The 26,894-nt window shown below is 40.0% G+C and overlaps 1 protein-coding gene across 11 annotated transcripts in view; it reads left to right on the top strand.

Moving 5' to 3' along the window:
- BBS9 (Bardet-Biedl syndrome 9) overlaps positions 1 to 26,894 on the top strand; it is a 531,293-nt gene that overhangs the window by 466,579 nt on the left and 37,820 nt on the right. For 5 of the 11 annotated variants that reach the window (XR_009155158.1, XR_009155160.1, XR_009155159.1 and 2 more), the window contains one exon: positions 18,995 to 19,120. The exons of the other annotated variants lie outside the window; for them this stretch is intronic. Coding sequence is in view for 1 of the 5 variants with exons in the window: in XM_058183858.1 (XP_058039841.1) it covers positions 18,995 to 19,105 (111 nt within the window). In the remaining 4 variants the exon portion in view is untranslated. The remainder of the gene's footprint in view (positions 1 to 18,994; positions 19,121 to 26,894) is intronic. 11 annotated transcript variants of the gene reach the window in all.

The following is a 26,894-nucleotide window of genomic DNA, read 5'->3' as shown; positions in this document are numbered from 1 at the left end:
CTTCTCCCAAAGGACTCAGGGTGGTTTACAGTCAGATAAAAACACAATATATATATATAAGCCAAAAATTTAAAAACCTGTTAAAAAACTGATTCAATTTGGCCAAAATAAGACTTTAAAACAATAATAAAACTATAATAAACCCCTATTAAAATTACTATTACTTTAAGCCAGCCCTGCGTGGCTAAACAAAAACGTCTTCAACTCGCGACGGAAGGTCCGGAGGTTAGGGAGTTGTCTTATACCTGGAGGCAACTCATTCCAGAGGGCAGGTGCCCCCACAGAGAAGGCCCTCCCCCTGGGGGTCGCCAGTCGACATTGTTTGACTGATGGCACCCTGAGGAGGCCCTCCCTATGGGAGCGCACAGGTCGATGGGAGGCTATTGGTGGCAGCAAGTGGTCTCGTAAATAACCCGTTCCTATGCCATGGAGCGCTTTAAAGGTGGTAACCAACACCTTGAATTGTACCCGGAAGACCACAGGAAGCCAGTGCAGCTTGCGCAGGAGAGGTGTTATATGGGAGCCTTGAGTCGCTCCCTCTATTACCTGCGCAGCCGCATTCTGGACCAACTGGAGCCTCCGGGTGCTCTTCAAGGGGAGCCCCATGTAGAGAGCATTACAGTAGTCCAGGAGGAAAGTGACAAGGGCATGAGTGACTGTGCATAGGGAATCCCGGTTTAGAAAGGGGCACAACTGGCGTATCAGGCGTACTTGATAAAAAGCTCCCCTGGCGATGGTCGTCGTATGCTCGTCAAAAGATAACCGTCCATCCAGGAGGATGCCTAAGTTGTGAACCCTCTCCATAGGGGCCAATAACTTGCCCCCACAGTCAGCGATGGCATCAGCTGGCTGTACCGGGATGCTGGCATCCACAGCCACTCAGTCTTGGAAGGGTTGAGTCGAAGCCTGTTCTTCCCCATCCAAACCCGCACGGCCTCCAGACACCGGGACATCATTTCAACGGCTTCGTTGGGGTGGTTAGGGGTGGAAATGTACAGCTGAGTATCATCAGCATACAGATGGTATTGCACCCCAAAACCACGAATGATCTCACACAGCGGCTTCATATAGATGTTGAACAGGAGAGGAGAGAGAACCAACCCCTGTGGCACCCCGCACATGAGGTTCCTTGCGGCCGATCTCTGCCCTCCTGCCAACACCGTCTGTCAGAGAGATAGGAGGAGAACCACCGAAGAACGGTGCCCCCTACTCCTAAACCCTCCAAACGCTGCAGCAAGATACCATGGTTGATGGTATCGAAAGCCGCTGAAAGATCTAATAGGACCAGGGCAGAGGAACAACCCCTGTCCCGAGCCCTCCAGAGATCATCTACCAACATGACCAAAGCTGTCTCTGTGCTGTACCCAGGCCTGAAACCGGACTGGAACGGGTCTAGATAGACAGTTTCATCCATGGGGGAGCTGTCATGCCACCACACTCTCAACAACCTTCACCACAAAACGAAGGTTGGAGACAGGATGATAGTTAGCTAAAACAGCTGGGTCCAGTGAGGGCTTCTTGAGGAGGGGCCTCATCACTGCCTCTTTCAAGGCAGTAGGGACGACACCCTCAATCAAGGAAGCATTGACAAATCCCTGAAGCCAGCCTCATGTAACCTCCCGTGTGGCCAGTACCAACCAGGAGGGAGACGGGTCCAATAAACATGTGGTCGCATTTAGCCTCCCCAGTATTCTGTCCATGTCCTCGGGAGCCACAGTATCAAACTCATCCCAGATAATATCCTCAAGACCTACCTCCGTCATCCCATCTGAATCTACCCAATTAGAGTCCAAACCATCCCGGATCTGAACGATTTTATCGTGCAGATATTGTCCAAAGTTCTCAGCACGCCCTTGCAAGGGTCATCCCGCGCCTCCTGATGAAGGAGGGAGCGGGTCACCCTAAACAGGGCAGCTGGGCGGTTATCTGCCGATGCAATAAGAGCAGAAATATACTCACGTTTTGCTGCTCTTATCGCCACTAGATAGGTCTGAATATAAGACCTTACTAGTGTCTGTAAGGATAAATCTGGGCTAACCTATTTTAATATTTAAAATATAGTGCCACTGTTGCACAGTTCATTTCAAGCAATTTTTGACTACAAAAATGACTGTTAAAAAATTGGAGTTCAAATGTTCAGGAGTATAGCTTGCTGTAATGGTATATCTGTGGAAAAAAAACAACCTGAAAATTTGTGGTGAAGTGGGAGGCCCAGTGCCAAACTACAACATATAATTGAGTTTAATTTTTTCCATATGTATTAACAAAAATACCCTTGCTGCTATGAGAGATGAAAGCTTCTCTTTCAGTCATATTTTATTTTGTGTATAATTCCAAACTCTATAATTTTGTAGAATTTTTTATCAAAACATGTCAGAATGTAGGAAAGATGAGCTATCATTCTTGATCTAAATGTGCATTATTTAATAGAAGAATTCTGTATTGAGGATGAGTTTTAAAAAGGAGAGGTAATTCTTTTTTTTTTTGCCAGTATGAACCATTCAGTATGAAATAAAACAATCTCTTCATTGTTTAAGTGTAAGGTAATGGAACATTGTATTATAGAAGTAATGACACCAAGTAGATGAACATATTATTTTAAGCAAAGTTGAAATATTTTTGGCTAAAGCATCTAAATTAATATTGTTTTTGCTCTCCATTTACTATTGACATACCATGGAAACATAGTACACAGAACTTCCTTGACTCTAGTTCCAAATGTACACAGTGGCTCTCTCTTGCTGGTTGTAATGCTGGATTCTTGGAACAACATCCATTGATAAGTGATCAAAACTTGTTTACTTAAAGAATATTTGTTATGGATTCCAATATCATGAACTACCAAGATAAGAGGAAAAAAATCATATAGAAGGTTTTAATATATCAAGACTTTGTAATGGTCATGTTGAATGGAATGACTGCACTGGAATTGGTCTTTGGTAGAGAAATTCTTTAGTCTCTCTAATGTAGCATAATACTTTAAAAGATATCTATATTTGACAAGTTATACACTTGTAATCAGAACTAATTCGACATGCTAGAAATGTCATGTATACTATAATCTAAAATAAGTTTCCATTAAAAATAGTATGGAAATATTTTGAAGCACGATATGACAAATAGTGTGTTAAATAGAATGAACAGCAGTGTCCTGATAGTGGGTGGGAGAGATTAGTAGGATATATATACAGTGCATTCAGAAAGTATTCAGACCCCCTTCACTTTTGTCAATTTTGTTGTGCTGCAGTTTGATTCTACAGTTGTTGAAATTCATTTTTTTCTCATTAATCTACAGTCAGTACTCCATACTGACAAAGTGAAAATAGAATTTTAGAAATGTCTGTAAATTCATTAAAAAGAAAAATCTGAAATTTCACATTGGCATAAGTATTCAAACCCTTTGCAACAACACATATTCACAAGGTATGAATCTTTTTATGTTTCATAGTGATATACTTAGACACTCATGCTGTGGTCATCTTGCCTTTGGACTACTGCAATGTCAGCTCTCTACATGGGGCTTCCCTTAAAGAGAATTCAGAAGCTACAGCTGGCACAAAATACAGCTGTGTTGACAGTTTTAGGGGTCCCTAAAGTGACCCATTGTTACATGAACTGCATCGCCTATGGTCTGCTTCTGGGTACAATTAAAATGTTAGTTATTATCTTTAAAGCCCTTTATGACATGGGTTCCGGGTACCCAAGGAACTGTCTCACCTCAGTGATATTGGCCCACCCAACTCACTCAGACAGAGGGGACATGCTGCAAATCCCACCAGTCAATGAGTTGCAGTTGGCAGGGTCCAAGAGAAGAGACTTTTTTGCTGTAGCTCCTGAGGTCTGCAACATCATGCCTCTTGATGTGAGATCTGCCTTCACCTTCTTGACCTTTCAAGAGGGCCTAAAAATCAGTTCTGCCAACTCTTTTCTGCAGCGAAGAAGATTTTGGAGATGTGTAGAAGATCCCACATCCATTCTGTTTACATAATGGTCCTTTTTATCCAGTTTGTTGTTGATTTTAATGTTTTAACTTTTAGTGCCCAATGTGTTTAATGTTTTTAATCTTGTAACAGTTTTATTATATTATTTATGACACTTTAAGCATCCCACAGTTGCTTGATAGTAGGATGAGCTGAATATAAATTTAATAAATGTAATAAATAGTAATATATTTGATTTATTTGAACAAGGTTAAATAGAAAGATTATTACTTCTGATAATCCTTTATAGGTTTTTGTTGATCAGAACTCAAATGAAGAGACGTTAAAAATTTCTTTATAGATAAAGAGATGGGATATCTGAACAAATTTATTTATTCAAAATCTATCCACTGTTGACCTCACCCCATTCCTAAAAGGACTCTAAGGGGTGTGCATAAGAGCACAAACGTGCCTACCGTTCCTGTCCTATTGTTTCTTCCCCTACATATATATATGCTTATACTACCTAGTTTTCTCCTCATATATATGTTTATATATTATATAATCTTTTGTGTTATGCTTGTGTATATTGTTATGACAAAATTAAATAAATAAAATAAATAAAAAGATCTTTGATTGTATTTTAAGAGAAGGTGGTTTTTAAAATCGTTTATACATAATGAAAGGGAAAGTCATTTCTTTATATATTTATTTTCTTTTTCTTTGATATTATTTTTCTTTTCTTTTTTGTTTCTGCACCTTCTATTTCTTCTATTTCAGCTTATTTTATTTTTTGTCTTTTCAATTGTAATTTTTAATAAAATTACTGTTATAAAAAGTTTTATGCCTAACAGGAATTGGTTCTCTTTTCCCAGATCAGTGTTATCTGTTCTTCTAGTGGGACAGGATCAAAAATGAAAAAGCAAAAAATGATTCTGCTGAGGCAGACTCTGTTTGCTTTTTGCAGCTAAATATATGGGAATATTTTCTTCCAGCAGTGGCTAATAATAAACTTGTGTGTGCTAATAATAAACTTGCCTTAATTGTGCAGGAAACAACTGCATATTTTGTTTATGAAAATTGGTATAAATTTAAGATCATTTATTGCATTATTTTATATAAACTTATCGTTCAATCTGCAAAAATAAAAGTGTCATGGTTTAATAATCAGAAATTAAAAGGAATTGCAAAATTATACCCAAATGCATGTAATGCATGCTATCTTCCAAAAAAACATTTTTCATATACTGATTGTTCTTGTCCAAATCTGCTGATGTATCTTTAACCTTAAACAATTTTATATTGTTCTATTTTTTCTTTATTGTCAGTTGTATTAGGAGCATCAACTGTATTTTAAAAAGTATTTGTTTTAAAAACATTTATTTATGCATTGTAATAAAATTAAGTAGTTGCTTAAAATTAACTGCAAAATCATACGTTATTCCTAAAAGTATCTTGGCAGAAATGCTATTTATATTTTAGGTAAAACTGACTGAGAATCTTTAGAATGTAATCTAAAATAGTAATGCTACTTTGATTTGTTATGTTCAGTTGCAGGAACATACTGAGGAGGAATATTAAGGAAGCCTTGACATGTAATGTTAGAAAAGAAGGATAAAACTTCACAAAAAGGAATACAATATATTGATGTAGGCTTTATGGTCAGTATCAGTCAAGAAGCTTTCAGGCTAAATGGCCACGGTCCAGTTTTATGATGAGTGGGCTGCTTTGTAATATTTCTCAACAGCCTCAAACAGAACTGGCAAGGATCTTGAATTAGAACCTGGCAAACTGATCTCTGCTTCAAGTGGCAGTATCATATCTTTCTGAAACTGGCACTTGAAGCAGAGGCAAGTAAAGTGGGCTTAAAAATGAGTGAAGACAAGACTAAGCTGAGGCAAGTTGGCAATGTTCAAAACAACACTTCAATAACATTAGGACAGTCCTTAAAATTTGTGCAACTATTTAAATATCTCAGTAGCATCATGGATACAGATGTGGGAACAGAAGCAGATGTAAAATGCTGAATATGTAAAGCAACTGTTGTCTTCCAACAAATGCACTCAGTATGGACCATGTTCACCATAATCATAGTAACCAAGATCAGATTTTTTAATTCCATTATCATACTTAAGAAAATTATTTTTCTTCTGTGTCTTTTGCTATCCACTGAATACTTGTAAGGGTCAGTTTACAGATAGAAAGCAAGTCACTTGTACATAATAATCCCTGTTAAGTGCAAGGGGGGGGGGATTTTTTTGTAAAACTTTTTGAATAATAATAAAAAAAAACATAGCACCCTAATAACAGTGGATAGGTAGGAAAATATCTCTGAACAATATCTCTAAATGCAACATGGTTCAAACAAGCACCTGCTTTTAACATGAAGCATTTTCTTTCCTTCTTCTTCTTTTTTTTAATTTACATTTATATCCCGCCCTTCTCCGAAGACTCAGGGCAGCTTACAATGTGTAAGGCAATAGTCTCATTCTATTTGTATATTTACAAAGTCAACTTATTGCCCCCCAACAATCTGGGTCCTCATTTTACCTACCTTATAAAGGATGGAAGGCTGAGTCAACCTTGGGCCTGGTGGGATTCGAGCCTGCAGTAATTGCAGGCTGCTGTGTTTTAATTAATTAATTAATTTATTTTATTTATTTATTTCGATTTTTATACCGCCCTTCTCCCGAAGGACTCAGGGCGGTGTACAGCCAAGTAAAATTCAATATATAAACATTAAGAGAAAGTTAAAAAGCATATTATAATGTGGCCCAAATTTTAAAACAAATTTAAATCTTAAAATATAAATAACCCCAGTAAAATTTCAGTCCAGTCCCGCTTGAATAAATAGGTGCGTTTTCAGCTCACGGCGAAAGGTCCGAAGATCAGGCACTTGACGTAAGCCAGGGGGAAGTTCATTCCAAAGCGTAGGAGCTCCTACAGAGAAGGCCCTTCCCCTGGGGGCCGCCAACCGACATTGCTTGGCGGACGGCACCCGGAGAAGGCCCTCTCTGTGTGAGCGTACGGGTCGGTGGGAGGCATAAGGTAACAGCAGGCGGTCCCGTAAGTACCCGGGTCCTAAGCCATGGAGTGCTTTGAAGGTGGTAACCAAAATCTTGAAGCGCACCCGAAAGACCACAGGAAGCCAGTGCAAACTGCGCAGGATTGGTGTTACATGGGAGCAACGAGTTGCTCCCACTATTACCCGCGCAGCTGCATTCTGGACTAACTGCAGCCTCCGGGTGCACTTCAAGGGCAGCCCCATGTAGAGAGCATTGCAATAGTCCAAGCGGGAAGTGACAAGGGCATGAGTGACCGTGCATAAGGCATCCCGGTCAAGGAAGGGGCGCAACTGGCGCACCAAGCGTACTTGGTGGAAGGCCCTCTTGGAGACGGCCGCCAAATGGTCGTCAAACGACAGCCGCCCATCCAAGAGGACACCCAAATTGCGCACCCTCTCCGTTGGGGCCAATAACTCGCCCCCCACAGCCAGCTGCGGCTGCAGCTGACTGTACCGGGGTGCCGGCATCCACAGCCACTCCGTCTTGGAGGGATTGAGCTTGAGTCTGTTTCTCCCCATCCAGACCCGTACGGCCTCCAGACAGCACTTCGACAGCTTCGTTGGGGTGGTCCGGGGTGGAAAAGTACAGCTGAGTGTCATCAGCATACAGATGATAACTCACTCCGAAACCACTGATGACCTCACCCAGCGGCTTCATGTAGATGTTGAACAGGAGGGGCGAGAGAATCGACCTCTGTGGCACCCCACAAGTAAGGCGCCTCGCGGTCGACCTCTGCCCCCCTGTCAACACCGTCTGCAACCGGTCGGAGAGATAGGAGGAGAACCACCGATAAACGGTGCCTCCCACTCCCAACCCCTCCAACCGGTGCAGCAAGATACCATGGTCAATGGTATCGAAAGCCGCTGAGAGATCTAATAGGACCAGGGCAGAGGAACAACCCCTATCCCTGGCCCTCCAGAGGTCATCCACCAACGTGACCAAAGCTGTCTCCGTACTGTGACCGGACCGGAAGCCGGACTGGAACGGGTCTAGATAGACAGCTTCATCCAGGTACTGGGGAAGCTGCCATGCAACCACACTCTCTACAACCTTCGCCAGAAAGCGAAGATTGGAGACTGGGCGATAATTTCCCAAAATAGCTGGGTCCAGGGAAGGCTTCTTGAGGAGGGGTCTCACCACTGCCTCTTTCAAGGCGGCGGGGAAAACCCCTTCCAACAATGAAGCATTTATAATTCCCCGGAGCCAGCCTCGTGTCACTTCCTGAGTAGCCAGCACCAGCCAGGAAGGACACGGGTCCAGTAAACATGTGGTCGCATGTAGCCTCCCCAGTAACCTGTCCACGTCCTCGAGAGCCACAGTCTCAAACTCATCCCAAATAACCTCAACAAGACGTGCCTCTGCCATCCCACTTGGATCATCGCAATTTTGGTCTAAACTATCCCGAAGCTGAACGATTTTATCGTATAGATAACCGTTAAACTCCTCGGCACGTCCCTGCAGGGGGTCATCCCGCCCCCCCTGTTGAAGGAGGGAGCGGGTCACCCGAAACAGGGTGGCCGGGCGGTTATCTGCCGATGCAATGAGGGTGGAAACGTAGGAACGTTTCGCCTCCCTCATTGCCACTAGGTAGGTCTTAGTAAAAGAACTCACTAGTGTCCGATCAGCCTCGGAACGGCTAGACCTCCAGGTACTCTCTAGGCGTCTTCTTCTATCTTACAGCCTGAGCCACCACGGCTTTAAATGGGAGAATCCACTTGGGAATGTACGTGATTCTATAGTCTATACTAGCATGGACATCAAACTCAATGCATCACGTGGCCATCATGTGATGTATCGCAATGTTTTCCCCCCTTCCGACATCCCTGGATAGAAATATTTGTTTATGTATTTATTCAATTTGTACAGCCACCCAGCCCATATATATGACTTGGGGGGGGGGAGTGTCTCTTGTTGCAATCTGGTGATCATAAAGGTTTTTACAAACAATCAAAAAAAAAATCCCTGTTAAGTGCAATCATAGCTACTCACTAAAGAAGAGTCTTATATGTCATAACAAAGACAGTCGCTGTCCGACAGTCTGAACAGTCGCTCCCCAGTATCCAAAATCATTGCCAAGTACTCATGTGGTATTTTATGGCTCCAGTATGAACCATAGGAGTACCTGATGCCTATGCTAAGTATTTAGGATTCCTGCCCATTGTGTTACATAGTATATATTGCCAGCAACCTAACTGAGCCAACTGAAATGAAACCTAATTGACTTTTTTTTTTTTTGTTGTTTACATTTATACCCCGCCCTTCTCCGAAGACTCAGGGCGGCTTACAGTGTATAAGGCAATAGTCTCATTCTATTTGTATATTTTTACAAAGTCAACTTATTGCCCCCCCAACAATCTGGGTCCTCATTTTACCTACCTTATAAAGGATGGAAGGCTGAGTCAACCTTGGGCCGGGCTCGAACCTGCAGTAATTGCAGGCTTTGTGTTCTTAATAACAGGCCTTACCAGCCTGTTAATAACAGGCCTTACCAGCCTGAGCTAAACCGGCCAGTATCTGCTTGCTGATTAATTGCCTGGCTAAGAAAACAAAGGGGAAAACCAATTATGGCATAAAAGGAAAAGTAGCCTGGCTATCTGCAATAACAGATTTCCTCTGTGATTCTTTTCTGAGGTCAAAAATAACCCAATTTAACGAATTCAAATTTAGGCACTCTAAAGCAAGAAATTTCCAGGAAAACATGGAGATGGGAGAAGATGGTTAGGGTGATTTACAGAGAATGTAATTAAGTAAGCTGATAAAGATTGTGTTTTCCCCTTTTCTAAATTTATCTATATTTTCTCCTATTGAGCTTTTTATGGCTTTTTGTTTGGAGTTAAGAACTTCTAAAATCTATATTCAAAATCATATAGCTTGAGGCTCTTTCCAATATGAAACTTAGTATACTGTACTTAATATAATAGATCATCTTTGAAAACATAGATAAAATTTCTTAATAAAAAAATGTGTGCTAGAATACTTCTGAGCTGTTCTTTACGATACACAGCCTTGAAAAAACATTGCACTCCCCCACCCCGGTTTTTACTAAGCTCATGTTTTTCATCTTTGAATTTTGTCAGATTCTTGAATTCTGCAATATTCTGTAATGCTGAATATCCTATTCCCATTAAAGTGTTGTGTGAAAAATTGTTTCCTTTGATTAGTTATGCCTATGCCACCTTCTACATTTCTTGAAAAATTCCAATCTGGCTTTCACTTAAGCCAGTAGCATAACATAGAACTGTCTGTTCTCTTTATGCATTTTGTTTATATCTATCTATCTTGGAGAAAAGAGTGAAAGAAAGCTAACATTTTCTATATTTAATAAGAGCTTTAAATAGTAATCTTTTAGTCATTTATATTTACATTTTTCCTCTTAAAGGTGAAACCAGGAAATGAGGAATCTGCAAAATTTGAAAACACACAGAACAAGATAATTGAAGCATTGAAAGGCTAGGTGGTGAGCAAAGACCAACATAGATGTTTATCCAAATATGCTTCACCAGGCTGAAAATGTACTCTAGGTTTCTATAGTATCTTTCATCTAAAAACCAAAAGTACTTTGAAGAAATTAATTTAATTACATTTAGTAGCACTCCCATGAGTTAAGCAATATGGTATTTAAACAAGGATCATTTCAACTAGCATTGAAATGTAGCCAGCCTTAGGGGAGAATGTTGTAACTATTCAGCAGCACATAGCAACCCTACACAACTATTTTAGAAGATAAAGAGAAGAGTCATCTGTATCCAATTGAAACTCCAGGGGAAACTAGGTGGGTAGCCTAAATTGCATACTCTGGAATTCGCTAAGAACAATAAAGATAATGTTTCTCCCCTTAATTATCAAATGCCATAGAACCTGCCACTTAAATTGACAGATTGAAGGACTTAGAATAGGACAAAAGGGATCTATCTCAACATGGCAGTCTCCTGTGCTCACTTACATTAGCTGAAATATTGGACTATTGTTTGGGCATTCCTCTACCTTTTGAAATTGATACTATATGGATTTATTTCAAAGCTGACTTTGCTACAATTATTTTTAAGACAAACTCTGCAAGATCAATCCATAAAATAATTTTCTGACTTTTCTCAATGCCAAATAAAATCATTAATAAAAGCTAATAAATAACCAAATGCAATTTTAAAATATAATAACATCTTATTAAACCATCTGCCGCTAAATAAAATCTTATGTAAACCTGAATAATTATTGACTAATTTTATTAATAAAATATGTAGAAAACATATAAACATTAGATGTATTACGTACTTAGAAAAAAAGACTTTGAAATTAAATACATATATTTCATTGTTTCAATAAGAAAGATTCTTTTCCTGTTAACATTTTGTTAGTACTGAACACTATTTCTATATGATAGCAATTCTTTCTTATAATACCTTTCCGAAATAGATTGAAAAAGATTGAAAAAGTATCTAATTATTATATAGTAATTTCCTTGCTTTCAAATGGTTCATATGGTAAAGTTTGTTATCTGGGCAGTATTGGATAAATCATATACCCTATTCCTTTTTTTAAAAAAAATTCCTTTTAATAATTGGTATTAATGTTAGATCCCTAGAACCGTAGAATTACTAGCCAGAGTTGCTTCTATCTTCTTCAGTTTGGAATCTCAGTCTTCTAATTCAATATATTTATTGTGATTCCTAAGAATTGTTTTATTATTCAAATTCAGGAATCCTTTATACTAGGGGCAGAGTCATTTTTGTACTCTGCTTCATATATGTTTGATTAGGACAGAGGAATCCATTCTTAGCTATAGAAACTTATTGAATGACTTTGGGCTAGTCATTTTCTCTCATCTTGGCCTACCTGTTAAAATTGTTCTGGGGGAAAATGAGAGGAGAGTAATACATATTGGAGGACATAGTGATATGTATCCATCCTCCAACTTCTAGACAAAGGTATTTATTTGTTAATATAGCTAACGATATGTAGAACAATATGAATAGGCTTTCACACCCTTTCAAATCACACCCTTTAACCATTGTGTTCCAAGTCCTACTTGGGTTCTTTTCTAGATGAATTCATTGTAAGAGCAAATTTTTAAAAAATGATTGTATAAATGAGATAACATGAATACATTCATTTATTAGATTTGTATTCCCTTTTTCTATAAAGAAATGTCGAGTTGATGTATTAGCCTCATAATTATTCATCCAGCTAGGCTGCTAGATTATTTCTTTCCTGAGATCACCCAGTGACCTTTATGGCTGAATCTTTTCCACATTTTGACTTCTGCTGCACCATAATTTCTCCCTAAAAGTTTACCACTTAATAGCAAGAACTGAATTAGAGCCCACAGTGGAAACAAATTTCAAAGTTTATTATGGGAAAGAAAGAAAGAATGACTAACTAGCTATAGCCCTTGTTCTATATAGTCCCACTTCTAGTGTTTATTTACATTAAATGGCCACTGTAATATAAACCTATATATAAATGCTAGACGTTTGTCATTTTAAAATATACTAGAGAGCTTCTCATTTCTTAGTGACGGTGCACTTTTTTTTGGTAAATGACTATGTATACCATACAACAAAACTACTGCATTTTGCCTTGTTCCCCCACTTGTTGGTTTTATCCTATTGGTTCCTACTGAAATGTAATTTGGAGCCAATTGTTGTTTCAAGCGGGTTTTTCCCCCTTTCTTTTTCATCATAGTAATATTTTTTTAATGTTCAGAAACTGTAACTCTCATTTTCCTGAATAATTGCCAACATCACTTAACAGTTGAAGCCCAATCATATTGGAACTGGAAATAGGGAGAGAGAGGGACCACAGAATATCCAATCCTGTAAAATATATTACTTTTATTTTGGAAAGTATAGTGGAAAGGCATTTGAGAGGTTAAATGCCTTTTTGTTAACTATTAATTATGGTTAAATACAATTTGGAAAGTACATAATCAATCTAACTTGTAGATTGACTGTGAAAGAGAATCCTATTAATCTAGTCATATAATTTAAATATTTGAAGAATTTGAGAATATTTGCATCTTTTATGATCCCGAATCACAGTTCTCAGCATCTCTGACCATTGGTTGAGGCAATTGACAATAGTTCAGTCAAATATAGGTATTCAGAGATTCCCTCATCTTTCTGGAGGTCACTTTTGGGAAGAAGAATCAGCCAATCTGCCCTTCAGCCTCCTTTGTCTCAGAAGCAGATGAATTTTGGAATGACCCCAATTCATCCCAAGATGGTACTATGCAGCCTTTATGTAGGAAGGCCAAACAGCAGAGTGGCTACTTCCAGGAGATCTATAGAAAATATAAGTGGACTAAGCTATGATGGGGGTGGGTGGATAGGGAGGACACTGTGGGATCTAGCAGTGCGGGAAGCAGGCCCAAGGAATCCAGTGGGACAGGAAGCAGAATATGGGGTGCCTCAGGGACACAAGAGCCAGCCACTTGTGAACTGGGCTTGTGCTGCAGTGCAGCTCTAGGTTTTTCAACTGATTTGAAATTGGACAACAAATACATTGCATCACTTTAGTAGCTTGATGTAAAAGAGAATGTGAAAGTTAGAGATGTTATTATTTCTAAAAAAAGCTAATGTTTACTAATGAAACAGATCACTTCAACAAGTACTATAATTACAATATAACCATCTAAAATACCTTGCATCACATTATATGTCAGTGAAAGTCTGAATCTTGTACATTGCACATGTTGAGGTCTTAGTTCAAAACAATAAAATTAATATGATTAATGATTATGAGGATCCATTATTTGTATTTTAATTCATATCCTTACCTGTAAGAGGAAGCATTCTAAATATTTCTTATCACAATATTGACTATATTGGGATTGTTGGTTTTTTGCTAAAACAGCATTTTCAGTGAATCGGTATAAACAGTCATGCATGAATCAGAACAGAATAATCTTCTAATACATAGGTTTCTGTAAAATGGCAGCATATTCAATATGTCTCTAACTTCATATTTTGATATTTAACTGCAACAGATTCTGTTATACCAATTTAAGCAAGAATTACTAAAGCGGAATCTAGAGATACTTATCAGTCTGGATCAGAACTGTATTCAAAGGCTACACCTTTTTGAAATCAGTCTTGGAGCAGAACTGTATTCAAAGGCTACATTTCCCTACAGGTTCATTTTTCTCTGGCAAGAGTAAGAGATTGCTCATATTTCTCAAGATTTCACCATAAATAAACCCACCCTGTAAGAAATCTTGAAAATCATTAACTAAGTCTTATGTACTTTCTCTCCATATCACTCTTCAAATCTGAGTTCTTTGATCCTTTGTATAAAATACATAGCCACAAGCTTGAAGTAGATGTCAAAAAATTTGGTGGGATACAATTCCAGGAAATTAAACACAAATCAGACAAATTTCAGAAAAAGCCCATCTGTGGGTTTTTTTCTAAAGATAATCTCAGTCAGAGATTTTTGCAGGATATGATTAATAGATTAACACAATTGGAAGGGACTTTGTAGGTCTTTTAGTCCAGTCCCCCACCCAAGGAGGAGACCTTATACCATTTCTGACAAATGGCAGTCCAATCTCTGTTTAAAAGCTTCCAGTGATGAAGCTTCCACAACTTCTGAATGGAACTTCTTGTTCCATTGGTTGATTGTTCTCACTGTCAGAAAATTTCTCCTTATTTGTAGATTGAATCTCTCCTTGATCAGATTCCATTCATTATTCCTCGTTTGGCCTTCAGGTGCTTTGGAAAATAGCTTGACCCCCTCCTCTCTGTGGCAGCAAGACTGCTATTATGTCTCCCCTGGTCCTTCTCTTCACTAGACTAGCCATGCTCAGTTCCTACAACCTTTCACCCTATATTTTAGCCTCCAGTCCCTGAATCATCTTGATCGTTCTTCTCTGCACTTTTTCTAGAGTCTCAACATCTTTTTTATATTGTGGTGACCAAAACTGGATGCAGTATTCTAGGTGTGGTCTTACTAAGGCTTTATAGAGTAGTATTCGTACCTCCCTGGATCTTGATTGTATTCCTCTGTTAATGCAATTTAGGATTGCATCGGCTTTTTTGGCTGCCACCACACACTGTTGACTCATATTTAATTGGTTGTCCACTAAGACTCCAAGATGCCTCTCACAGTTACTGCTATTAAGCCTGGTTTTACCCAGTCTATACTTATGGTTTTTCTGCCTAAGTGTAAGACTTTACTTTTCTATACATTGAATTTCATTTTGTTAGATAGGTCCCAGTGTTCAAGTCTGTCAAGATTCATTTGTATCTTGAACCTATCTTCTAGAGTGTTAGCTATTCCTGCCAGTTTAGTATCATCTGCAAATTTGGTAAGTTCCCCTTCTGTTCCCTCATCTAAGTCATTTATGAAGATATTAAAGACTATTGGGCCTAAGACAGAACCTTGTGGCATCCCAGTGCTTATTTCTCTCCATGTAGACATGGACCCATTAAGGACTACTCGTTGAGTATGGTTTGTCAGCCAGTTGCGAATCCATCTGGTAGTGAGGCTCTCTATCCCACTTTTTTCTAACTTACGAAGAAGTAGGTTGTGGTCTACTTTGTCAAATGCCTTACTGAAGTCTAAGTATATTATGTCCACAGTATTTCACTACTATTTCACTATTATCACTACTAATTTAATTAGGATGTTGAAGAAAAAAAAGGTCGTAATAGCTCAGGCTGTAAGGAGCCTGTTATTAGAACACAGTAGCCTGCAATTACTGCAGGTTCAAGCCCGGCCCAAGGTTGACTCAGCCTTCCATCCTTGATAAGGTAGGTAAAATGAGGACCCAGATTGTGGGGGGGGCAATAAGTTGACTTTGTAGATATACAAATAGAATGAGACTATTGCCTTATACACTGTAAGCCGCCCTGAGTCTTCGGAGAAGGGCGGAATATAAAAGTAAATTAAAAAAAAGAAGAATGAAGTAAGATTGGTTTGGCGTGATCTGTTTTTAACAAACCCATGCTAACTTCTAGTTATTATTTTACTTAATTCCAGGTGTTGGCAGGTCTGTTTTTTTATTATCTTTTCCAGTATTTTTCTGGGTATTGCTGTTAGGCTGATTGGTCTGTAGTTTCCTGGGTCTTCCCCCACCCCTCTTTTTTTTTTTTTGAAAATGGGAATCACATCAGCTTTTTCCAGTCCTCTGGTAGTTCCCTGGTGCTCCAGGATTTTTGAAAGACGTTGTACAGTGGTTCTGAGATGACATCTGCTAGCTCCTTTAGAACTCTGGGATGTAATCCATCAGGTCCTGGTGATTTGTATCCATCAAGATCAGACAGGTGTTCTCTACCATTTTCTTGCTTATTTTAACTTTTATTTCTAGTCTGTCTTTTACAGTTATGTTTTTGGTAGATTGAGCTACAGTTTCTTTTTGCGTGAAGACCGATGCAAAGAATGAGTTAAGCAGCTCTGCTTTATCTCTGCTGCCTAGTATTTCCATGCCATCTTCTCTCTCGCTCGCTCGCTTTTTATAGTTTTATTTATAGTTTTTTTTCTTTAATATCCATAAGTGCTTGGTGGACAAAATGTTGTCTGTGTCAATATATTTTACACAGAGTAATAATAATAGTAATGTTATTTAGATATACATAATCATAATCTTTCAACTTTGTGTATTTGTGTATACATAGTAGTTATAATGTATTCTATTCTATATCAGTGTACATAATACTATTTTCCCAATTTCTACCTCTTTTTCTACCTCTTAATAAAATAGCCACTCCATTAAAAAGTATGTCAACTTGTGAAGCATTCATGACTTGCTCTCGAGTTGCCATAGGCAGGGGCAAGGAGCCTTGCAGCTGCATTGAGGAATTTGCACTTCAGTCATAACAAAGCACATTCCAGGCGATTCACCATCACTGGCCTATACCCTCTCCCTCTCATGAAGGACATGTTGTCTCACCTAGCCAAGGGAAAAGTCTTTACTAAAATAAACCTCAGAGAAGCATACTACCGAGTCCGCATCAGGGAGGGAGATGAATGGAAAACAGCATTCAACTGCCCCCTATGGAGCTTCCAATTCAAAATAATGTGCCTTTAGTACTGCAGGGCCCCTGGTGGTATTTATGCAGATAAATCTGTCATCTGTCCCTGTTACTATCTGATCTAATTCTGTTAATTCTTTATACAAATCATACATTTCTTTTCCTTGTCTCTTGTACTTTCCCTGGACACCCGATCTCCTTCCGCCTTTGATCGTCCTTCACCAACCCTTTTTTTCCTTGTCAATTTTCAAAGTATAAGTTCTTTTTTTTCTCTTGCTCTTTCTCTTCCTCCGTTATCTTACACTCGCTAGCTGTCACTCCCTCTTTACAGTCAGCTTTCGGTCTTCCTTTCTATTTCACCTGATTCCTCTCTCTGCAATTACTTTCACTTAATCACGGCTCGTCTCTTTAAGTCGCCACTAGTTTCCTGCTGGAGCTCTCTTGTATTTTGCCAAATACTCTGTTTTTACTCACTTTGACCGTTCCAACTGCTATGCATCTGGGAGTCTCTCACCAGTAAAAATGGGCACAGTCTGCTGATTAAGTTTCCTCTTCCAATTCTATTGTGCGCTGTCACAGCCTCAGGTCAGCCATGTCACACCGTTCCAGCGGGCACTTGCACACCACCTCATTGACCTCCGGGCTTCCCCTCTGCTTTGTGTAGCTTTCCAATCCTTCAACATGCCTTCGAACGGTCCCCAAGCACAAAATAAACAGAGTCAAAGAACAGAGCTCATTCTTTTCCCTCTGTGTTGCCCTGACAACATCACCGGAAGTCAGAAGTGTGTTTTAAAGACTGAAAAGAACAAAGGAATTAATTGAAATTAAGATACAAAATTGAAAAGTTAGTAAATGGTATAAGTAAGGATGAAAGGAAATATATGTAAGAAGTAAAGAAGTACCATATTTTTCGGAATATAAGATGCACCTTAATTTTGGGGGAGGAAAACAAGAAAAAAAGAATTCTGCCTCTGCCTACCAGCATCAGGATCAGCGGCGTCCTCACTTCCATTCGGATTTTGATAACTGGTAGCACAGAACTTTTTATCAGTTTAAAACAAATCTTATCACTCTATTTAACTGGAGTGGGTAGGGTGTGGTGGGGGATGATTTTCATGGGGGCAGAATAGGGACTTGGCACAGAAGGCTCCACTCTCGAGATGCCCCATCTTCCTACCTATAGCTGGAGGTGTTGAAAGCCTGGCTTTCTTGCAGCAAGGCCCCATAGCGACACAGCACTTCAGTCCTCCTGGATGCTGACATCTCATAAACACAGTGCCGGGCTTCCCAGCAAGCCCCCTGCACCTTTGCTGCCTTGGTCAGACCCTTATTCCAGAAGCGGCCTGGAGAAGCGCGGAGGTTGGGACTTGCTTGGCGAAGCAGGCGCAGTGCAGAGGGCAAAAGGCAAGGTGCTGCCCCCCCAAAAACACTGTTGCCACGATCTCCGCTGTCTAAAGATCTCTGCTGCCTCCCCAGTTCCAAAAATGTGGTGTGCAGAGGCAAAGAAAGAGCATTGCGTTTTCGGGCAGTTCCAGGCAGTGGCGATCATGGCAACAGTTTTCGGGTGGCAGTACCTTGCCTTGCACCTCCTATGCAGTGCCCAGCAAGCCACCAATTCCTTGAAGATGAAGCCTACTCAGCACACCCGAAGCCTGTGGTGGTCTGCATGGACCACCCTCACCTTATGCCGCACAGTAGCCATGGGGACAGAAATCGTGGGAGGTTAAGATTGGGAACATACACACTCCTGTTGCTGGAGAAGGGCTGCTTCTCCTGCAGTCCCCCCTCCGTCCTTGTGCCTTCCTTTGCACCACAATTCCCCCCTTCTCAGCCACTTTCTCCTCCCAAACGGTTTTCATGCCCAGAGAGGCTCCATCTGCAGTTGAGGTTAGTTCCCCCCCGCTTGCTCTCTTAAACTGAACTGCAATGAGCAGCTGGGTGGGGTGGCATGAAGGAGAAATGTCTCAGCTCCCCACAGCCATTTGGTGTTTTGACCACCTGAAATGGATCAGCACAGAGTTTTCTTCTTCCCCTTTAGCCACCAAGGAGGAGGAGGGTGCACAGCTCTGTGAATTGCATCAAAGAGGAAAATGCCGGAAAACATGATGCATGGAGGCAATGCTCTTGTGAAGTGGGCGCTTCTGCATGAGAGGCATAAGGCAAGGTATGTTCTGTTTCCCTCCCCCAATACTCCCAACAAAGAGTCAGTCAAAGGCCTTCTTTTCAAGTTTATTTACATAAATAAATGTTCTGGCCACGTCTACCCACGCGCCTGCCAAGTCTCTGGAGATAACTAGGAAATTATAGATAAGGCCAGAGTTACTTACGAGTATATTCTTCCCTCCATTGAAACAGTTTGCCCGCGCAAATTCACTGCTTTGTCTAAGACAAAAAGCCAGGAAGTTCTGCCTCCTGCTTTATAGCCCCTGTGGGTGTTACTCCGTGACTCATCATTCTTTGACTTTGTCCCAACGCCTCCTCTGCTGCGCGTGCCGGTCACGTCTGCGCAGTCTTGCATCAAGCCAAGATTGTTCTTGGGGCATTGCCAAATCAGAAGAAGGCCCGGGGGAATCAGGCCTTGCCAGCTCCTCCTCCTCCTGTGTGGGTGCCAGGGAGGGAGAGGGCCCAGGGGAAGCAGGCCTTGCCAGTTCCTCTTCCTCACTTTCTGAATCCTCCTCCTCCAGGAGTCCGAATCCAGGAACCTGGGTCACAACAAGGTACTTGCTGCCCGGTCTTCCCCTTCTCCAGATGACCCAGGCAGTTGGCTTCTGCTCCTGGCCCGGGAGGCCAATCTGGCCAGGAGGAAAGAGAAAGTGAGACTGCAGAAAAGGAAGAAGAGGAGGGCACATGGCTCTGCAAATTGCTTCGGGCAATTGAGGAGGAAAATGCCGGAAAACGCAATGCATGGAGGCAATGTTCTTTTTCCTCCCCGAGTGCCCAAAGCAATTCACAAAGCCACGTGCCCTCCTCCTCCTTTTCTACAGTCTCACTTTCTCTTTCCTCCTGGCCAGATCCATCTCCCGGGCCAGGAGCAGAAGCTGACTGCCCTGAGCCTGGGTTTTCTGGATAAGTGGCAGGCTGGGCGGCGAGCCACCTAGCCTTACACCTCTCGTGCAGAAGCGCCCACTTCGCAAGAGCTTCACCTCCATGAATAGCATTTTCCTCCCCAATGCAATTTGCAGAGCCTCACATCCTCATGAAAACACAGCAGCATGGTTTTTTTGCTGGGTCCAAGCAGCACCCTAACCATTTCCACTGCCCATCTCCCAGTGTGTGGAGACCGAAAATGTGATGCTCATTTTTGGCAATGTGAGGATCCCCGCCGCCTGAAATCACCGGAAAATAAGATGCGTAGGGGCCAACAACCTCTGAAGGGTGGGGGGCAGTGGGTGGGTTTGGCCACATTCAGAGTATAAGATGCACCCAAATTTTCACCCTCTTTTTGGGGGTAAAAAGGTGCGACTTATACTCTGAAAAATACGGTATACTGCTTAAGGTAGAATAGACCAGCAGATGAAATGTGAAAGATAGAATGGTTTATAGGTGAAAATAATTGAAAGTGAGATATAAAATTGAATTAAATTGAAATGTTAGTAAATGATGTAAGTAAGGATGAAATGAAATATATGTAAGAAGCTGACTTCCAGGATTGCTGTATTGCTGGTGCGGTGCAGGGGATCGAAAGCTCCACTTCTTTTGCCCAATTTTTCACATTGGAAACCAGTAATGGTAAAGCTGAACCTTGAAGAGGACAGTGATTGAAGGGGATAGCTCAGAGGTGGTGGGGAGAAGGGTGATCCCCCACCACAGAGGGTGGACCCCCCCCCCAAATCCGGCGTGAAAGAGACCGGCTGCCAAAACCAGGTCTGGAGACATGACAGCCTGAATGTATAATGAGGAAGCAGAACAGTGAGAAGCAACAAGAAGTATCAATGAAAGGAGTTTTATAAGAGGTGAATTATCCAAATTTTTTCAGTGAAATTGTGGAGATGGCAGATGAGGAATAGAGTGAGTCTCCAAAGAGTAAAAAGCAGTGCCTTAGTGATGGGAGCAGAAGGAAGACAAACTGAGAGTGAAAGTGTCAAATGAACAGTGTTGAGAGGGATTGAATTATTGAGAAAATCAAATGGAAAATTGGAACTGAGAGAGATTGTGTGAAGTGCTGATGGTGTGCGGAGGTGGCGAATGGATTGGAGAAAGAAGAAAGGAAAGAATCATGTTTGGAGACAGAGATTGAGGAAATGTAGCAAGGGACAGTGACTGGCCAAATTGGATAAAAAAAAGGAGGGATATCTATAAACTGGAGGGAACTTGATATTTATGACTCAATATAAATAATATTAATACTAAATATAGTTATATATTTTTGTTATCTTTTTGTGATTTATCTTTCTTTTTTCTTTTTAATACTTATTGGTTCTACTCATCTTTTCTTTTAGATATTGTTTATTAAGTTAAATTCTCCAATAATAGGAAATATATTTATTTTTCTCTTATTATTATAGATTTGGAAATAATTGTGGACTGAGATTTCTGATTAAGTAAATATTCATAATAGTAAATACAGAATGGTATTATATATGATTAACGATGCAGAAAATTGATTGTTATAATTAGTTGGATTAATGTGATTAGCTATCTATGTTGTAATTGTATTTGTATTATAATAAGTTTAAGAAGAAAGACTAGAGATAAAAAGAGATATAGACATAGACTGGAGTAGTAAATTAGACATATATGGTGTTGTGGAACAATCTCCTTCAAAAAATATAAATGTCAAATACAACTGCTGTCATAAAAATAGTAAAAAAGACAATTTCCATGATGGCCTCATCTGCAGGTGAGAAATTAATAACAGATATGTCAACTACTGAAAAATTAGGATCAGTATCAACTATGCAAACATGCAAACCTCACTGAACATGATTTAAGAGGTCATGATGAAAATGCAGGAATCTATTATGAATACCCATGAAGAAATGAAAGGGAACATGTGTGAGGTGAAGGGAGACATAAAAAAATGAGATGTTAGAATGGAAAAGATTCAGGAATCAAAAGCAAACAACAAACAAAAAATAAAAGTAGTAGAGGCAAGAGTAGAAAGAACCGAAAAGAAACTAGAAGCAGTGGAGGAGAGATGGATAGCAGTGAATAAGGAGTTGGAAGAGACAGTAATACATCCTGAATTAGAAAGATCCTCCCACTACCTAAGATTTCAAAACATAGTTGAAAATAAAGAGGAGGATCTTTATAAATTTATGGTGGAATTACTAGCAGAGCCCCTGCATATGGATAAACAGGAATTATGGAATAATATTGACGAAGTATATAGCGTATACACGAATTACGCAAAAAGACACAGATTACCACATGAAATTCACATTAGGTTCACAAAGAAATCAATATATGATGAAATTTACAGAAAGACTAGAGAAGACCAATTGACTTATAAGGGAAAAGAAATTATAATACTTAAACAATTGCCAAAAAGAATTTGTCAATGTACAAATTACAAATTTCTCTCTTCTAAAGTGATTAAACATAGAATAATGTTTTGATGGTTAATACCAGAAGGTATGCTGATAACCTGGGAAGATAAAAAAGTAAGAGTGGATATAGTAGAGAAGGCCCAGGAATTTTTTGAACAATGTTTTGGGGAAGAATTAGACAGTAGAGAAGAGTTAGAAACAAAGAGTCAAGAAGAACAACAAATAGAAGAAAACAAATCAGCTGGAGACTCAAGAGGTGGATAAGGGGTAAGAACAAGGCAGCAAAGGGAAGTAAAATCAAAAAAGGAAACGAACAAAGAAATAAGTAAATGGAGGAGGAGGTGAACTTAATATCTATTAACGTAAATGTATTGAATACACTGATAAAACAAAGACAAATAATTACCAAACTTCAAAAACTGAATATGGAAATAATATGCTTACAGGAAGTGCATATCCCAAAAGGGAAAAGTGGCTATTTGGAAACCCCCCTAAATTAAGAAAATTATTTGTAGCATTAGCAGAATCTAAGAAAAGAGGGGTAGCAGTTTATATAAAGGAAAGGTTAAACCCCAAACAATTTTATGCAGATAATGAGTGAATGACACTAATGATTGAAATTTCAATAAAACAAAAAAGAATATTAATTGTAGTTATTTATGCACCCAATACACACCAAAGAGGGTACTATAGTAAATTACACAAACAATTAATAGAATAGAGGCAGATAATCTGTGTATATTGGGTGACTTTAACGCAGTGGTAGACCCTAGAAAAGATTATAAAACTGGAGAAAAAAAACAAACCACAAAAGGAAAATATTACCAACTGCATTTTTCAAATTGGCTCAGGAATTTAACTTAAAAGAGATATGGAAGGAAATCACACCCCCCCCCAAAAAAAGCAATATATTTTCTTCTCTAGGACCCAAAATTTGTGGTCTAGGATAGACATGGCATGGATGGAAACAGGAAAGACACTGCAGAAATATAAATTGCAACTAATACCTGGGTGACCATAACCCATTAAAAATCAGATGGAAAGGAGAAGTCAGGAGGAAAGGAAAATGGACCAAGGGGTAGAAAAGAAATTTGTTCAACATATAGAAAAAGAATTAGGCCTTTTCCTAAAAGAAAATTGGAACGAAGAAAGTACTATTCAAAATTTATGGGATACAGTGAAAGCTTACATAAGAGGTTTATCGATACCATATACAATAAGAAACATCTTACAGAACTCCAAGGAAAATTGGCAAAATTGGAATCTAAATTACAGAAAGAACCTCAAAATCAAGAAACCAAAGTAGAAGAAGAATTAATTAAACATAAATTAAAACTAATAACCCAAGAAGTAGTACAAAAAAATTAGAACAGTTAAACAATATTATTTTGAAAATGCTAACAAGCCCAGAAGATGGTTGGCCCATAAATTAAAAAAGAAAAGGAAAAGAAATTAATAAAACAATTAGGGGATGAGGATGGGATGATGTACTTCCAGAAAGAAAAAAAAGAAAAGCATAGCAGTAAATTATTTCCAAGCATCATATAGTAAAAAAAATTTGAAGGGAAAGATATTCAAAGATATCTCCAAAAAAGGAATTTTCCCAGATTACCAGATTTAACAAAAGAAGCATTAAATAAGAAAATAACAAGACTGGAGATACAAAGAGCAATTCAAAAGCAAAAAAATAATAAATGGAATCTCTGCTGAATTCTATAAAAATTCAAGAATCATTAGAACAATTATTATTAGAAATGTACTGTATATTGAAGTACTGGAAAAGGCCAAAATACCAGAATCCTAGACAGAAACATTGATAACCCTCATCCCCAAAAACAATAATTAACTACAGAAGATTCAGAATTATATGCCAATCTCAGTGCTAAATGCTGACTATAAAATATTTATGGCTATAATAGCAGATAGAATCAAAATTATATTAACTGAAATTATACATTTGGATCAAAACAGATTCCTATCCAACAGACATATAAAAAACGACATACGAATTAATAGAATAGCATAGAATTTTATTGGCCGTGTGATTGGACACACAAGGAATTTGTCTTGATGCATATTTTGTCTTGAAATAATATGCATAATTTGTCTTGAAATCCTAGGCTTAGAAAACTTGGAACTCCGTCGCTTTCGGCAAGACCTAAGTTTAACTCACAGAATCATCTATTGTAATGTCCTTCCTGTTAAAGACTACTTCAGCTTTAATTGCAATAATACTAGAGCAACCAATAGATTTAAACTTAATGTCAACCTCTTTAATCTAGATTGCAGAAAATATGACTTCTATAACAGAATCATCAGTGCTTGGAATACTTTACCTGATTCTGTGGTCTCTTCCCATAATCCTAAAAGCTATATATATTTGTTTTCTGAGGTTTTCACGGGTGTTTGTATATAGGTCTTTGGTTGTTCGGGTTTTCTCCCGTGTAAAATTGGAAGTGTCTTGGCGACGTTTCGACGAAGTCTCATTCGTCATCTTCAGGCTTCAGCTTCGTGCTTCTGGGAGCAATGTGTGATCGCAGGTGTTTCTTCCTTTTAACTGCTAGTGGGGGTTTGAACTGATTGGGTGGGAGCTTGGCTGTGTTCTGATTGGATGGGGGTTTTTCTGTGCTCTGATTGGCTGGGGGTGTGTCCTGTGTTGCTGGGGGCTTGGTTGTGCTCAGTCTAGTCTGTGCTGCAGGGGGATTTGAGCTGGTGAGCTGCATAGCTGTTGTTTGGCTTTGTGGTCGTGCTACATCTTCATAGTGGGTGTCAGTCTGCTGTTAAAGTGTTCAGTTTTGGCGATAGTTCTGGTCTTTTTAAAGTCAATATCATGTCCTGTGACTTTAAAGTATTGGACCAGGGAAGAAGTTGGTTCCTCTTTTTTGAATGAGTTCTTGTGTTCTTCAATGCGTGCACTTATTCTTCTGTTGGTTTGTCCAATGTATGCCCCACCACATACATTGCCCCACCACATCCAATCAGAGCACAGCCAAGCTCCCACCCAATCAGTTCAAACCCCCACTAGCAGTTAAAAGGAAGAAGAGCTGCGATCACACATTGCTCCCAGAAGCAGCTGAAGCCTGAAGATGACGAATGAGACTTCGAACGTCGCCAAGACACTTCCAATTTTACACGGAGAAAACCCGAACAACCAAAGACCTATATATATTGTTCGGTTTTCTCCCGTAAAATTGGAAGTGTCTTGGCGACGCTTCGACGAAGTCTCATTCGTCATCTTCAGGCTTCAGCTTCGTGCTTCTGGGAGCAATGTGTGATGGCAGCTGTTTCTTCCTTTTAACTGCTAGTGGGGGTTTGAACTGATTGGGTGGGAGCTTGGCTGTGTTCTGATTGGATGGGGGTTTTTCTGTGCTCTGATTGGCTGGGGGTGTGTCCTGTGTTGGTGGGGGCTTGGTTGTGCTCAGTCTAGTCTGTGCTGCAGGGGGATTTGAGCTGGTGAGCTGCATAGCTGTTGTTTGGCTTTGTGGTCGTGCTACATCTTCATAGTGGGTGTCAGTCTGCTGTTAAAGTGTTCAGTTTTGGCGATAGTTCTGGTCTTTTTAAAGTCAATATCATGTCCTGTGACTTTAAAGTATTGGACCAGGGAAGAAGTTGGTTCCTCTTTTTTGAATGAGTTCTTGTGTTCTTCAATGCGTGCACTTATTCTTCTGTTGGTTTGTCCAATGTATGCCCCACCACATACATTGCCCCACCACATCCAATCAGAGCACAGCCAAGCTCCCACCCAATCAGTTCAAACCCCCACTAGCAGTTAAAAGGAAGAAAGAGCTGCGATCACACATTGCTCCCAGAAGCACGAAGCTGAAGCCTGAAGATGACGAATGAGACTTCGTCGAAACGTCGCCAAGACACTTCCAATTTTACACGGGAGAAAACCCGAACAACCAAAGACCTATATATATTGTTCGGGTTTTCTCCCGTGTAAAATTGGAAGTGTCTTGGCGTCGTTTCGACGAAGTCTCATTCGTCATCTTCAGGCTTCTGCTTCGTGCTTCTGGGAGCAATGTGATCGCAGCTGTTTCTTCCTTTAACTGCTAGTGGGGTTTGAACTGATTGGGTGGGAGCTTGGCTGTGCTCTGATTGGATGGGGTTTTCTGTGCTCTGATTGGCTGGGGTGTGTCCTGTGTTGGTGGGGTGCTTGGTTGTGCTCACTCTAGTCTGTGCTGCAGGGGGATTTGAGCTGGTGAGCTGCATAGCTGTTGTTTGGCTTTGTGGTCGTGCTACATCTTCATAGTGGGTGTCAGTCTGCTGCATGAATGGATTGGAGGGGTTTGAAATGGCTAATGTTGCAGCTGCGGTCTGGCTTCTGGTCCTTGGTCGTGCTTCATGATCAGTGTGGGTTTGGGTCTGCTTTCTGGGTGGATGTGCGGTGGTGACATCCTGTGTGGACCTTGTGAGTGTGGGTCTGGTGTCATTCCTCGTGTTAGGGAC

This window comes from Ahaetulla prasina, chromosome 4 (assembly GCF_028640845.1).
Source record: "Ahaetulla prasina isolate Xishuangbanna chromosome 4, ASM2864084v1, whole genome shotgun sequence".
In the NCBI taxonomy this organism is placed as follows: Eukaryota; Metazoa; Chordata; class Lepidosauria; order Squamata; family Colubridae; genus Ahaetulla; species Ahaetulla prasina.
Note: the sequence above shows the minus strand (reverse complement) of the source record. Positions and strands in the feature narration are given on the sequence as shown.